General features: G+C 41.1%; 1 protein-coding gene across 1 annotated transcript in view; it reads right to left on the reverse strand.

The window, feature by feature from the left end:
• lrp2b (low density lipoprotein receptor-related protein 2b) overlaps positions 1-13950 on the reverse strand; it is a gene marked incomplete at both ends in the record, with an annotated part of 35566 nt that overhangs the window by 13056 nt on the left and 8560 nt on the right. The window contains 30 exons of the mRNA XM_079476917.1: positions 192-708; positions 829-1124; positions 1419-1620; positions 1739-1870; positions 2586-2705; positions 2844-2969; positions 3189-3431; positions 3700-3903; positions 4108-4397; positions 4498-4656; positions 4738-4903; positions 4992-5912; positions 6014-6202; positions 6955-7191; positions 7383-7596; positions 7797-7974; positions 8053-8162; positions 8250-8393; positions 8577-8743; positions 8888-9016; positions 9099-9276; positions 9507-9735; positions 10167-10351; positions 10448-10656; positions 10774-11022; positions 11115-11492; positions 11724-11840; positions 11928-12047; positions 13077-13316; positions 13606-13884. Coding sequence (XP_079333043.1) covers positions 192-708; positions 829-1124; positions 1419-1620; positions 1739-1870; positions 2586-2705; positions 2844-2969; positions 3189-3431; positions 3700-3903; positions 4108-4397; positions 4498-4656; positions 4738-4903; positions 4992-5912; positions 6014-6202; positions 6955-7191; positions 7383-7596; positions 7797-7974; positions 8053-8162; positions 8250-8393; positions 8577-8743; positions 8888-9016; positions 9099-9276; positions 9507-9735; positions 10167-10351; positions 10448-10656; positions 10774-11022; positions 11115-11492; positions 11724-11840; positions 11928-12047; positions 13077-13316; positions 13606-13884 — 6928 coding nt within the window. The remainder of the gene's footprint in view (positions 1-191; positions 709-828; positions 1125-1418; positions 1621-1738; positions 1871-2585; positions 2706-2843; positions 2970-3188; positions 3432-3699; positions 3904-4107; positions 4398-4497; positions 4657-4737; positions 4904-4991; positions 5913-6013; positions 6203-6954; positions 7192-7382; positions 7597-7796; positions 7975-8052; positions 8163-8249; positions 8394-8576; positions 8744-8887; positions 9017-9098; positions 9277-9506; positions 9736-10166; positions 10352-10447; positions 10657-10773; positions 11023-11114; positions 11493-11723; positions 11841-11927; positions 12048-13076; positions 13317-13605; positions 13885-13950) is intronic.

A 13950-nucleotide genomic window follows, 5' to 3' on the forward strand; every position in this document is an offset into this window, starting at 1 on the left:
TTATATTTTATGTGTAGATCTAAGCATCAGCTATAAATCCTGTCAATAGAACGTATGGCTCACAGGGGTCATGACCCAAGGCATATACGTTGGGAGACTCTGCTCTGACAAAAAAAATCAATAGACCTTTGAGCATTCAGGAAGCCTAATCGCCTGTGAAATGGATGATTTTATGATCCTGATGAACTTACCGGCCCACCCAGTCCACAGCCAGACCCTCTGCTCCAGTCAGGTCATGCTTTATGATGACCTCCCTTCCCGTTCCATCTAAATTCATCCCCTCGATGCGCATCATGCCGACATCCAGCCAGTATAAACGCTTCTCATAGGTATCAAAATCGAGAGCTACGGCGTTAGAAAGACCCTGCAGCACCACTGACAATGAAGATCCATCTGCAGTCAGGTTACGGATGTAGTAGCGGTTGCTATAGAGGAGGTACGGGGAGATCCCGCTGTTCTGCCTGCAGGTACGACCGTCGGGCTCACGCAGGTATCCCGGGGCGCACTTGCAGTAGAAGGAGCCCACTGCATTCTCGCACACCTGACTGCATACTTGCGGCGTCTCTTTGCATTCGTCAATGTCTTCGCAGGCCTTGCCATCTGGCATGAGTCGGTAGCCGTCTCTGCAGGAGCAGTAGTAACCCGTCGGAGTGTCTGTGCAGCTGTGAGCACACTGGTGCAGGGCTGGATTGATGCACTCATTTATTCCTGAACGGACACAAAACCAATGCAAGTCAATAGGGACCACCGTTGTTCGGGTACCAACATTCCTCAAAATATCTTACCTAACATATCTTACTCAAAATATCTTATTCAAACATATCTTACCACAGCCCTTCTCATCACTGTTGTCCGAACAATCCCTCTGCTGGTCGCAGACCTTGGAATTCTCTATGCATTCCCCAGATTGGCACCGGAATTGTCCGGGTGCGCAGGTGGGTTCAGGGCTACTGCACAGTCCTTCCAGTTCATCGGAGCCGTCCCGACAGTCTGCGTCTCCGTCGCATACAAACGCAGATGGGATACACACTCCATTCTGGCAGGTGAACTCATGACTGGAGCAGGTGTCATACACACAGCCGATCTCATCGCTGCCGTCTCCGCAGTCATTCACACGGTCACAGCTGTAATGTTAGATGCACAGTTAACTGGTTGAATTGATTGGTTGTCTGGTTGAAATCTGTGTTTAAATTGAGGAAAGCTGTCTGGTGCTCCCGTATATGCATAAAAAGGAGCCAAAGGAACAAAACATTTTCCTCGAATTTGAATTTCTAATTTTACCTAATTGAGCAAATTTGCAAATTATTGATTCTCAAAACTAAGAGTGTTTATGACACTTCTCTTCCCCAACACAATTCCAACACTGAGAAAACACAGATGTGTCATTATTTTGTATGGTTTGAGTAGGAGGGACGTACTGAAAGGGTACCAGAATGCAGAGACCATTGGCACATGCAAACTCGTTCATGTGGCAGGTGCGATTTGGGCAGTTCTGTAGCTCATCTGCAGCATCTACGCAGTCCTTCTCACTGTCACACACAAAGCTCAGCGGGACACAACGTGGAGAACCGGGATTCCAAATGGGACACGTGAACTCACCGGGGCTGCAGGTCCTCGTTCCTAAAATATTCAAAATTATAGTACGCTTTCAAATAATACCAAAATACATTCATTTCATTAAGGGAAAGTATTGTGGTATTGTATACTGCATACCTAGAAAATGAATGTCAGCTCTTACCGCATTGTAGTTCTGGGGCCTCATCACTGTTGTCTCCACAGTCATTGTTGCCATCACATATCAAAGATTTCTGTATGCAGTGTCCATTTGCACATCCGAACTGCTGTGGGCTACATGTTGAAGCATGATAGTCTGTAAAAAAAAGAAAGTTTCCTTTACACCTGGTATACTTGTCCCATAATCTTAAGCAATAAATAAATAAATAGAGAAATACATGAATTTCATGAAAATCCGATTCTGTCTCCATGTTCACTCTTGAATTCTTTCTTGAAGCTTCTAGCGTCTGTTTTACATTTTAATCCTATGGAGTAAACCGTGTTTTAAAATAAAAATGCCAGTTTCTTTTGAGGTTGAAAAAGATCTTAAAAGAAAAACATGCTACGTCAAGTTAACCAATGACCAATTTCAAAGTTAACCAATGATAGAGACCTGTCGTTTCCATGACAACATGGGAGGAACGTGATCGGTTGAGAAGGCTCAAGCTCGAAAAAATTTAATGGATGCCGAAACGCCCTGTTGGAGCATAGTTTGGTATAAATGTAAGTTTAATTTTCACTTTCAATAACTTCTGAATTAATTTCTAGAGAGAAATTTGTATTGTAGTTTTTAAATATGGTTATTGCAAAGACGCTCTCTGGTTATAATTCAAATAGACTTCTGTTGCGCTGCCAATGAAACCTGTCTCTCTAGGCTGCATTGGTGCACAAACGCTAACTTTAAACATTGCCAGCTGCTATTTGTAGCCACACCGCTGTGAGTTTTTTCTTTTTTTAAGCGTCATTGTCTACTTTTTCTTTTCAAAAAGAAGTCAAGTGTGAACACGGCCTTAAAGGGGTTCGATACCTACCACATGTGGGGGGCTCATCTCTATCATCCAAACAATCTGGGATGCGATCACACACCCATGACTGAGGAATGCATTTGCCATCGTCACAGCCGAATTCATTTGGAGAGCAAGTCCGGCCACCTATTGACCATAAACAGAACAGAAAATCATATCATCATGTTATTCCACATTTCAAGCATTTCACGGTATCAAGCATAACTATTACTACACATCATTGAAGCAAATCTGGAGGCAACATTTGACTCCTGTGAGACTCACCACAGAAAAGTGGATTTTCATCGCTGTTATCCCCACAGTTGTTATAGCCATCACACAAGTTGGATGGATGAATGCAGATGTTGGTGTTGTCACATTTTATCCAGCCAGGCGCACAGGTTCTGTCCGCTAAAAATAAAGAAAAATGTTTTAAAATTGAAGTAGGCTGCTGAGAATGAGATCTGTGCCCAATTTTATTACCCAAAACATCTTTACTTCACATATGTAAGCAAGTCATATGGATTTGGAACAATCATGAGGATGGATAAATGAAAAAAAAATTGGGTTATACTATTCGTTTAAGAGAATCTTTTACAGATCATTGATGTAGATGTTGTTGTCACTCACGGCAGTTAATCTCATCAGTGGTGCCGTTGTCTCTGCAGTCATTGAATCCATCACACACAAACGCAGCGCTGATGCAGCGTCCGTTAGCACAGGTAAACTCTGTGATGGGGTTACAGGTGGGGAAGGGACAGCCGACCTCGTCGCTGTTATCTCCACAGTCATTTGTGTAGTCACACACATAGTGCAGAGGCACACAGCCACCATTATCACAGGTGAAATCAGTGGGTGAGCAAGTATGGAAAGCTATAAGGGACATATAGGGTATTTAGTAGTTTTACAATTAGGTCATCAAACCAACTTATTTTTTTTCTCTCTATGTAAACATATGTAGTAGAGTATAATGTACAGAAATGTCACAAGGACAAACCTGCAATGAATTACTTTAATATTTTATTTAATTTCTATAATTTTTATTGTATTACCACATTGCATTTGGTGTAATTACTTCAGTGTAAAATCATTATTCTTTATCTATAAAGGGAAAAAACTATACATATAATAAAATGCTCACCACAAACTCTTTCGAGCTCATCTGACCCATCCTTGCAGTCTTTATAGCCATCACACTTCCAGCGCTGGGACAAGCAGTCTCCGTCCAGACAGGTGAACTGGTCCGGATGGCAGCGCTGCCCATTGTCATGGATACAGTCTTTTCCGTTGTTGGCCAGATACCAGTTACCAGTGCTGGGACACTGACACTCCGGGCCAACTGGACCTGGAAAAATGGTTTCGCATTACTTTTGTAACAGATGTTGTTTTAAAATTGTTTTCATTCTCTGCCATTTTTATTTGGTTTTATAATTAACACTTATTCGACAAATCCATAATTGTCACTGTAAGTTTCTTGGCAGTCAATTGATATCTATAACTTGAATTATATAACTGATGACTAGTTCGTACACTTGGGTCTCAGACTGACCTGGTACACAAACATGACTGCAGCCTCCGTTAAAAAGCTGACAGGGGCTGGAGCAGCTCTCCTGCTTGCTTCCAGAGAAGACGTGGATGTCATTGGGTCTATATTGCATATCAGTAGTCATCATTAACACCACAGAGCCGTCATCCTTGTTTGCACGGTATACGGCCTGGGTGTTCCAGTCTGTCCAATAGATGTCCTGCTGGAATACGGTCACAGAAAAGGGGTACTGCGTCAGAGTAATAATGACCTCCCTGTTTGCTCCGGTCAAAGAAACACGCTCAATCCTGTCCCTGTGGAACAGAGAAAATCAAATGTGAGTGGATTTTCAATATCAGAACTGATACTGTGATATGTAAAACACGTATATCAAAATTTTAAGTCTAAACTCACAGTGTTGAATCAGCCCAATACAGCAGTCGCTCCTCGTAATCCAAAGACAGAGCATTAGGTTGTGAAAGGCTTGTGTTTACAATAGGGATCCGGAAGTTTCCACCAAGTGTGGCTCGTTCAATTTTAGCAGGGTATCCCCAGTCTGTCCAGTAAAAGTATCTAAGAAAGAAAATTCAGTTTTTTTTACTTCTGAAACTTATTTTTAGATACAAAAGGGTAAAAAAAACTTCAAAAGGTTACCCATAGCAGGGATCCACTACAATAGCTCTGGGGCGGTCAGCATGAGCAATGAAGGAGCGGTTTTGACCATCTATACTGATAGCCTGTACGCTCCGATTATAATAATCGGTGAAATAAAGACGCTTGTGGATCCAGTCATAGGCTAGACCTTCAGGATCATCCAGATCTGTGAAAAACACGGAAAAACTAAAACAAAATTCTGTTGGCTTGTTAAAGCATAACTCAGAAGATGTAAAAACTTGAGACCACTCTACCACTGGCTATGGTGATTGGAGGGCTTGTGGTGCTGGTGGTTGTGATGTATCCAATTTTGCTCCTTCCAATGCCCACATGCTGGGTAAAGAACACTCTCTTGTCCTGGAAATCAAACTCTGTGGCCACGACACCATAGCCGAGGAAGAATGTAGGAAATGGGGTGCTGTGGTCCTCCGGGTCTAGCCTGATGCTGTCAAGGGTGTAATCCGTGGTGAAAAAGAGGAACTCATCAAGGCCAAAGCCACAAGAGACTCCATTGTTGAGCAGAGATCCATGGGCACAGGCACATTTGGCCTGCTGCTGTTCTGGTATCGCAAAGCATATCTGAGCACATCGCCCATTGTCCTCCTGGCATGGGTTGAAACCCACTTGGTTGGCACTGGTGGGCTGAACATGACTGTCAAACACTGCAACATCTGTCAGATCTGCAATGCCATCACGGATGACTTCAGGAGTGTCTGTGTTTCCAGGGAGCTTGCTGGCTTGGAATAATTTGCCAAGCTTGCGATCGACCCATAACATGAAGTTGCCAAAGATGGCAACACTGTATGGGGCTGGGTAGCGACTGCCATACCGCACAATCTCGCGCTGAGTACCATCGGGTGCCATGCGGGAGAACATGTCCAGTGTGTCATCCACCCAGTACAGGAAGTCATTGGTGTAGTCAACTGTAAGCCCTCGGGGGGATGAAAGGCTTTCAGAGGCAAGAATAGTACGATTAGTACCATCTAAAAGAGCACGCTCGATCTTGGGTGATTGGCCAGCATCAGTCCAAAACAGGAGACGCAGTTTGGGGCTGACAGCAAGATCTTGCGGACGATTATCTGAACTCTTGAGCAGGATAAGTCGATTGCTGGTGTTCAAGCATAACACCTCGAGGTATGTCTGAGTTGTGAATGCATTAGTGAAATACAAGTTCCCTGACGGAAAAAATGATATATATCATATATACACACTCAAAAATTTGAAAGCACTCCAGTTATAAAATCAATCAATTAATTTGATTGATTGAGTAATTTACCTGCGATCCAATCTATGGCCAAGCCCTGAATCGTTCCTGTGCCCACTTGAGATATGATGGAAGAATAGCGGGAACCGTCTGTTTTGGCCCTGTAAATTCCTCTGTAGGATGAGTAGGTGCTGTTATCAATCCAGTACAGAAACCCAGAGGCAATATGCATGTCCAACGGGCCAATAATGGAGTAAGTACCTAAGAAATAATAGCACATAATACATTATGGGTGTTGTGGGTCCTTTTCCCATGATCCCTCATGTCAGTCATCATTGACTGTAACACCTGCACACTATAACAAGGACACTATATGTATTCTCACTTGACTATTGTTCTTGGTCTGGTTGTACGTATATTTCCGTGGAAGATTTGTTACCCATTGAATTAGCCTGTTTTGTTCCATGGATTTTTTTTTGCTGTTCTCTGTTTGTTCCCTGGATGTTTTGGATTTATTCGTTTTCACCCTATCATGTTTGGAAGATCGTTCCTGAGTTCACTTTTTATATTACATTCATTCACCCTACTCCAGTTTCGTGTGACAGTGTTACAATGGTGCAGTTTCCCACACAGGGATTAACACTAGTCTTCGACAAAAATGCACATTTAAACTGGATTTCCAGAAGGGGGATTTATGAAGAATAAGCCTAGTTTTTATTTATTTTAATCCCGCCCCCATAAATGATCAACAGAATGTTAAAAAGAATCACATGTTTTAGTGTTATTATATTAGGAATTATTTCATATTATTATTATTATTAAAAATATATATTATTTCTATTATCTTATGGCTATTCAAATTACATAAATGGAAATCAAAATGGGTAACTATAATAACAGGGAGAAATGCTTGCCAGGAATTTTATTTCATGCCTGGTATTGTGTAGGTTCTTTCATGCTATATGAAATATTGATTGAGGATCAAGCAGTTGAACATTAAAAGAAATACTCACTGGCTCCCACAGGAACCATGGCCTCAGAGTGGTCAGAGCTGTTGATGTGGAATCCGCGGATAAATTTCGAAGAGGACACCACAGCGTAAGATTCATACTGCTCACATTGGGAGCCGTCCTGAGATGGGAAAAAACCTGTGGTGCAGGCACACGTCTTCTGTCCATCAGGTTTAGGGAGACACAGGTGGGGACAGCCACCGTTGTTTGTGCTGCAAGCATTAGTGGTTCCACCAGAGTCTGGAGTTTATGGATTAATGGTGAATAGAACATGTTTATATTAAAACAGGAAAATCTAGAGGATTCAACTTCAGACTTTTCTTCAAATTTGCCTTTAAGAAATTTGTATTTCTCAAATACGTTTCAAATTTTTCTCGTGTGATTTTTCTTTCCTGTAGGCATTAAATTAAGTACTGCAATGATTCACTCACTATCTCTGGCATGGACTTTAAGTGCCCGCACCCCAGCCATGCCACTCCTCATCACCACCATGTCTGCGCCAGTGTTCTTGTCCACTCTCTCAATGACTTCATAGTCAAGATCAGTGTAGTAGAGGAAGTTTTGGTAGACAGTAATTCCCCAGGGGTGAGATAACCCACTTACAACAGTCACCCTGCTCACTCCATCCATGGTTCCACACTCAATCTGACAATCAAAAAGTAAAATGTGAGTGACCATATTGGCTATAAAAAGTAAGACATATTAATAAAGCAAGACATATTTGTATCAAATGCCAGTGTGGTTGGGTTTGGTGTCTACAAGAACAAAGCAAATGTGGGAAGGTATACATTTGATTTGACCGCATGTGGAACATCTTATATGTACTGTAAGTGTACAGTTCTCACCATCCCAGTTTGAGGGACACCCCAGTAGAGCTTCCTGGCAGCAATATCTGCAGCGAGGAACTCAATGTTGCCCATGTTTCCTGTGTAGAGGTTTTTAAGGTTACTACCATCCATGTCTGCACTCGCCACCTTCGGTGGAACACCACTGCCTGTTCCTCTGTCTGTCCAGAACAGTTTCCTGTAGATGACCATTCGTTATTATACAAAGACAGTTGTCAAAGGACAAACATACGGTACAAGAATAAATAATTTGTACCCTCTGGCTGGATCAAGAGTGATTCCTATTGGTTCTCCAGCTCCCTCTGGTTTTCCTGTATTCGTGATGATAGTTTTCCTGTAATGTTGCGATCCATCAACCCTAATAACCTAAAGGAGAATAAAAACAAAATGCTTCTTCAAACTGTAATTCATATACTAAATAGGATTTTATTTGACTTGACAAATTGTTCTCACCTCAATGCTATTGGTAGAAGGATTGGTGTAATACATGATTCGAGTAATCCAATCAAATGCGAGACCAGAGGGGGAACCAATGATAGCAGCTGGTGCAAACTGAGTTCGGTTTGTCCCATCTGTCTTAGTCCTATAAATAGAACCCTAAAAACACAAATTTAGCCCTTAATTTCATAATTAACAGAAACAGAAACTTTTGACCAGTTTGTACAATTTGTATTGGCGATGCACAACATTCCAAATTCACACTCCCTTACTGTATGTTCTTTCTAACTTGAATTATATTATAGGCTTATTCAAAAATAACATAACGATGGGTTTACTCACTGTGCCTTGCACCCAATAGACAAACTGCTCTTGGTCATCAAAATCAATATCTCGACCCTGTGTAATGCCTGAAATTGGTGCCATTGCATTGTTGGTTGTGTCATTGGGGTTAAGAGGGATTCCCATGATGACTGTATCCCTAACAACCATCAGGAAAGGTGTTTCATCTAGGATTAAAAATGACATCAAATGACAAATATATGAGAAATCAGGAGATTGACATGAATGTTCTCATGGCTCAAAATATTAGCTTCAAATATACTACAATAGCACACTATGATTAAACACTACATTTTGAAGCTTGTCATGACCTTTAGTACAAGTGCGGCCATCACTATCAAGGTTCCATCCAGACTGGCAGGCGCAGTTGTAGTATCGAGGTCTTAAGGTTGACAGCAGACACAGCTGACTACACGGATGGTTTTCACAGGGGTTCAGGGCTGTATAGAAGACAACACTCTTTATTTACAGTCATGAAAAGCAACGTGTTTGTTTTATCAGCAATCCATTTGGAGATCTGACCTGAAGGCTGCTTTACAGCGTGATCTATGGTGATGCCCATGCCCTGGTATACACCGGACATAAGGATGGTGGTGTTTCCTCCATGAAATTTGTTAGTCATCATGATTTGACTTGTGTAACGGTCAGTCCAGTAGACATTGTCCTCAAAGATGGTTATCCCGTGTGGTTGCTGAAGAACCTGCAAACACAGAAATGAAAACTTAATGTCTGCTCCCTTTTCACTACATGTTTCTGTTATGGGTATATAAGAAAACCATTTAATATGATTGATATTTTAATAATTTATTATTAAGTAAAATATAGATTTAAATAAATCTTTAAATAAATCCTATGACTAAACGTGAAAATGTGAAGCATGTCATAAATTACTCATATGACTTGAAACAGCCTGTAGCTGGGAACGCTTACCAAGTCACTTGCAAAGACCTGTTGCCGGTTTTTGCCATCATAGTCGCAGTAGTCAATATATTTCAAGTAGGCATCAGCAAAGTATATTCTTCTAGTTGGGTAATCCAGGGTAAGGCCATTAGGCCAGTAAATCTTACTAGTCACAATAGCTCTTCTTCCAAACCCATCCATACTAGCCTGTTCTATACGGGGGTTCTGACCCCAATCCGACCAGAACAAAAGATTTGTACTGAGAAGAAAACATTGGAAAATGTTGTTATTTGTGTTACAGTGCGTTGCATTTTGTGGTAAGATATAATACAAAACTCACTAAAATCATTCATTACTATCCACTTAATTTGTAAGATGATAAAAAAACGTGATTAGTTGCAATTAACCGTGACCATGATCTATCTATCTATCTATCTATCTATCTATCTATCTATCTATCTATCTATCTATATCTATATATATATATGCAACACACTCATGTGTATATTCATGTGTATATATAACAACAATTTACATAAAAATGTATACATTTGTATATACATTTATATATATAATATAACTTATATTAAGATTAATATATAATACACATATTTCCTAAATATATGAATGTATGTTTGAATATTTCAATATACATGCCACATATTATATAAACACAAATGATTTTCCTACTGGTTGCGGGGGTCTAGAGCTAATCCTCGTGGCCTGGTGATATTCTGTGCGATCAGGACTTTCCGGAAGCGACCGTCTAGAGTGGATACTTCAATGTTCTCCATGACAGAGTCGGTCCAGTAAATGTTTCGACCCACCCAATCCACTGCTATAGTTTCAGGTACCATACGACCTGATGGAAACACCTAATATACCAGCATCAAAGAATGAGTTAACCAAGGATATCTTTAAAAATAGACAGAGACTCCAAAAGGCAATCTATGTTTCTTTTTACTACTTACCTGTTTTATGTCTGTGCCATTCTGGAATGAACTGTAGATCATGTTGTAGTATGCATCACCCCAGTAGACCCTCTTGGTGACACTGTCAAAATCTACAGTGACGATGCTCACACCGCTGGCTATGGGCTGGATGATTTGTGGCCTAAACTTGATGCGGTTAGCGATAAGCTGGCTGCGTCTGGCCACCAGAAGTAAAGCGTCACCTGGGACTGCAGCGGATTCCATTCATAAACAGAGACATTAGGTTCTTGGCTACATGAATAAAAATTCATACGAGCAATATACTTTTAAATATTTAAAATATAAGTGATGGGGATGTCGCTTACAGATGGCTTTACATGTACGTCCATCAGGCTCCAGCTGATATCCGTGGTGACATGAGCATCGGAAAGAGCCGCGTTCATTGTAGCAGGTTTGGCTACAGAAACCAGGGATCAGACACTCGTTTATGTCATCGCAGGTCTTTGAGTCATTCAACAGCTGGAATCCTGGTTCACAGGTGCACAGAGCTCCAAACGGACCCTGAATACAACCGTGACTGCAGCCCCCGTTATTCACCTGACAGTCATCTCCATCTAAACGTTTTTAAAGTAAGACAGATGTTAAATGGAAGATGTTTAGAATAAAGCTTATTGAACAAATCTGATTCTCCAGCATCAGAACTCACTGCAAAGGGGAGATTCGTCGGCTCCATTGGGACAGTCTCTCTGGCCATCGCACACCTGAGCCTCGGTGATACACACCTGGTCTGTGGGACACAACCACTTACCAGACGGGCAGCTGAATGGAGGATTGGGACAGTTTGTTTCATCGCTCAAATCCCTGCAATCGTCATCACTGTCACAAACCCAGCTCTGTGGAATGCAGTTTCCATTGGCACACTGGAAGTCTGTGGATCTGCAGGTGCGTGGCGGGCAGCCATTGTGTTCGTCAGAGCCGTCTTCACAGTCCGGATGGCCATCACATTCCCACACTTTTGGAATACAGAATCCGTCGACCTGGCACTGGAACTCATTGTCATGGCAGAGGCCGGGCCCACGTGTGGCTGTGTATGTGATAAACTATTAGTGTTCACCTAAATTAACTCTAAATGAATTCATAACATAGTGGCTAATATACACACAAAGATGAATCTATCTATTATACCTTCAGATAGCCCTTATTTAAAAAAAAAGGTTAAACCCCTGAGAGACCCTTGGTCAGACACAAAAAAATCTTAATTTTTATATTAGGAAAATCTTAAATTCAAGACTGAAAGGGGACACATGTGACTTACGACAGCCACTTTCATCTGAGTGGTCCCTGCAGTCATAAACACCATCACAGCGGTAGTTCTGACTCACACACTGGTCTCCACTGGCACATGCAAACTCCCAGTTACCACATGAGTATTCTACCCAGAACAAAAAACAATTTGCTGATTAAGTAGATGTCTAGAGAAAATACCAATACATTAGATGTGAATGTTTCCACATCTTACCACAGTCTTTCTCATCAGAGCCATCCAAACAGTCCTGGTCTCCATCACAAACATATGACCCATAAATACAGCGATGATCAGGACAAAGAAAGAAGCCAGGCTGGCAGGTTGTAGTTGCATCTAGATAAGCCAGTGGTAGCAGAGCCGTGGTTATTAACATATCATCGATCAACTAATGACACTAGGCATAGTTCACCCAAAACAAAAAATTCTGTCATCAATTACTCACCTTCAAGTTGTTGCAAAAATGTATTAATTTGTTGGTTCTGATGAACACAAAGAAAATATTTGGAAGAATGCTTTTTAAAAAACAGTTCTTGGACCCCGTTGACTACCCAGACTAGCATGGAAAAAATATATTTTTGTTCTGTTGAACACAAAACAAGATTATTTTGAAGAAGCTAGGACAGCAAACGGTTTTGGGGCACTTTTGACTACCATTGTCATTTTTTCTACTGTAGTTGTCAATGGGGTCCAAGAACTGTTTTAAAAAAAGCATTCATCCAAACGTTCACAAAGAAATGAATACATGTTTGGAACAACTAGAACGCGAGTTATTCATGAAAGAATTTTCCTTTTAGGGTGAACTAACGTTATCACTTTAAAGCAACAGTAATGCTGTTTCAAACTTTTTGAAAGTGGAGTATATTGAGAAATTAAATAAAAAAATAGCAAAAGGTACGAGTCTCCTCACAATGAATGTCCTATAATGTTTTTAATGTTCCTATATAACGTTGATCATCCTCCATATTTTTTTTTTTCTTCAGAAGTCACATTTAATCACACGAGTTTCTCACGCCACTGTGAAATCGCGATCTGGTGTTTTGTCGATTTATGCTACCCATCTAATTTTGCAACCCTCGTGTTGTTATGGGGTTGGCGGAGGGGTAACTTCAGCGTTAGTCCTTTTTGTATGGCGGTAGCAAAATTTGATAGGGTAGCATAAATTGTCAGAACAACGGTCAAACTGTCAAGTGTGTTCGTTCTGAATATAATAACGTTTAAATTGTTAAATAAAAGTTAAATATTAATGTTAAGATGTGCAAATTGTCTAGTGTGTCCCAGGCCTAAGTAATGATTTGATTAAGTATGTGCTGTTGAGATTTGTATATTAGATTTTATTTCAAAATGTTAAAGTGCATAACTTACTGCAGTCTCTCTCGTCAGACCCATCACCACAGTCATTGAAGGCATCGCACACCCATGCTTTTGGGATACAGTTTCCATTGGTGCAAGGGAAGAGGTGTGATGAGCAGGTGGTTGGTCCACGTGTGGGGCAGTTATCTTCATCCGACCCATCACCACAATCGTCATGTCCATCACAGCGCCATCTAGCTGGGATGCAGTGCTTGTTTCCACAGGTGAAGGCATATGGGGAGCAGGTTGCCCCTAATAAGATTTTATTTGATCAAAAGAACATTTCAAAGATGTACATACATACATTTAGCTTGTTTTAAAACAACAGTCTAAATGCAAGAATTTTTTCATTCTGTAGAGTTTTCTCGTGTAGCCAATCATATTCCAATGTTTTATCAAAGGACGATCCCACTCTCATCCACAAATGTCTTAGCTTATTCCTACATTTGCACTTTTGTTAAAAATTTTGTGATGCATGCCTCCCCAAATATGGTCCACTGTGTTCTAGTGGTCCTAACCCCTCTATGTACTATACACACACCTGGCTCTGTGCAGTTGGATTCATCTGTCTTGTCGATGCAGTCATTAACACCATCACAGCGATATGAATTAGGTACACAGTGGCCCTCATCACAGGGAAAGGAGTAATCTCCACAGTTATTATCTGGTGGAGGCTCATTGTCATCTTTTTCACAGTCTTGATGGTTTTCCTGCAGCTTCATGCCGTAGGGACAGCCGCACACACGGTTGGACGCGGGTGTTGGGAAACAGAAGTGACTGCAGCGGCCGTTTGGAATTAAGTTGCATCTGCTTTTGAATACTGATGCAATAGAGGTAAACAAAGCAAAAATTATTTGAGCTTGCAACCTATAGTTTTATCAAGACA

Source organism: Barbatula barbatula, assembly GCF_947034865.1.
Source record: "Barbatula barbatula genome assembly, chromosome: 16".
Taxonomy (NCBI): Eukaryota; Metazoa; Chordata; class Actinopteri; order Cypriniformes; family Nemacheilidae; genus Barbatula; species Barbatula barbatula.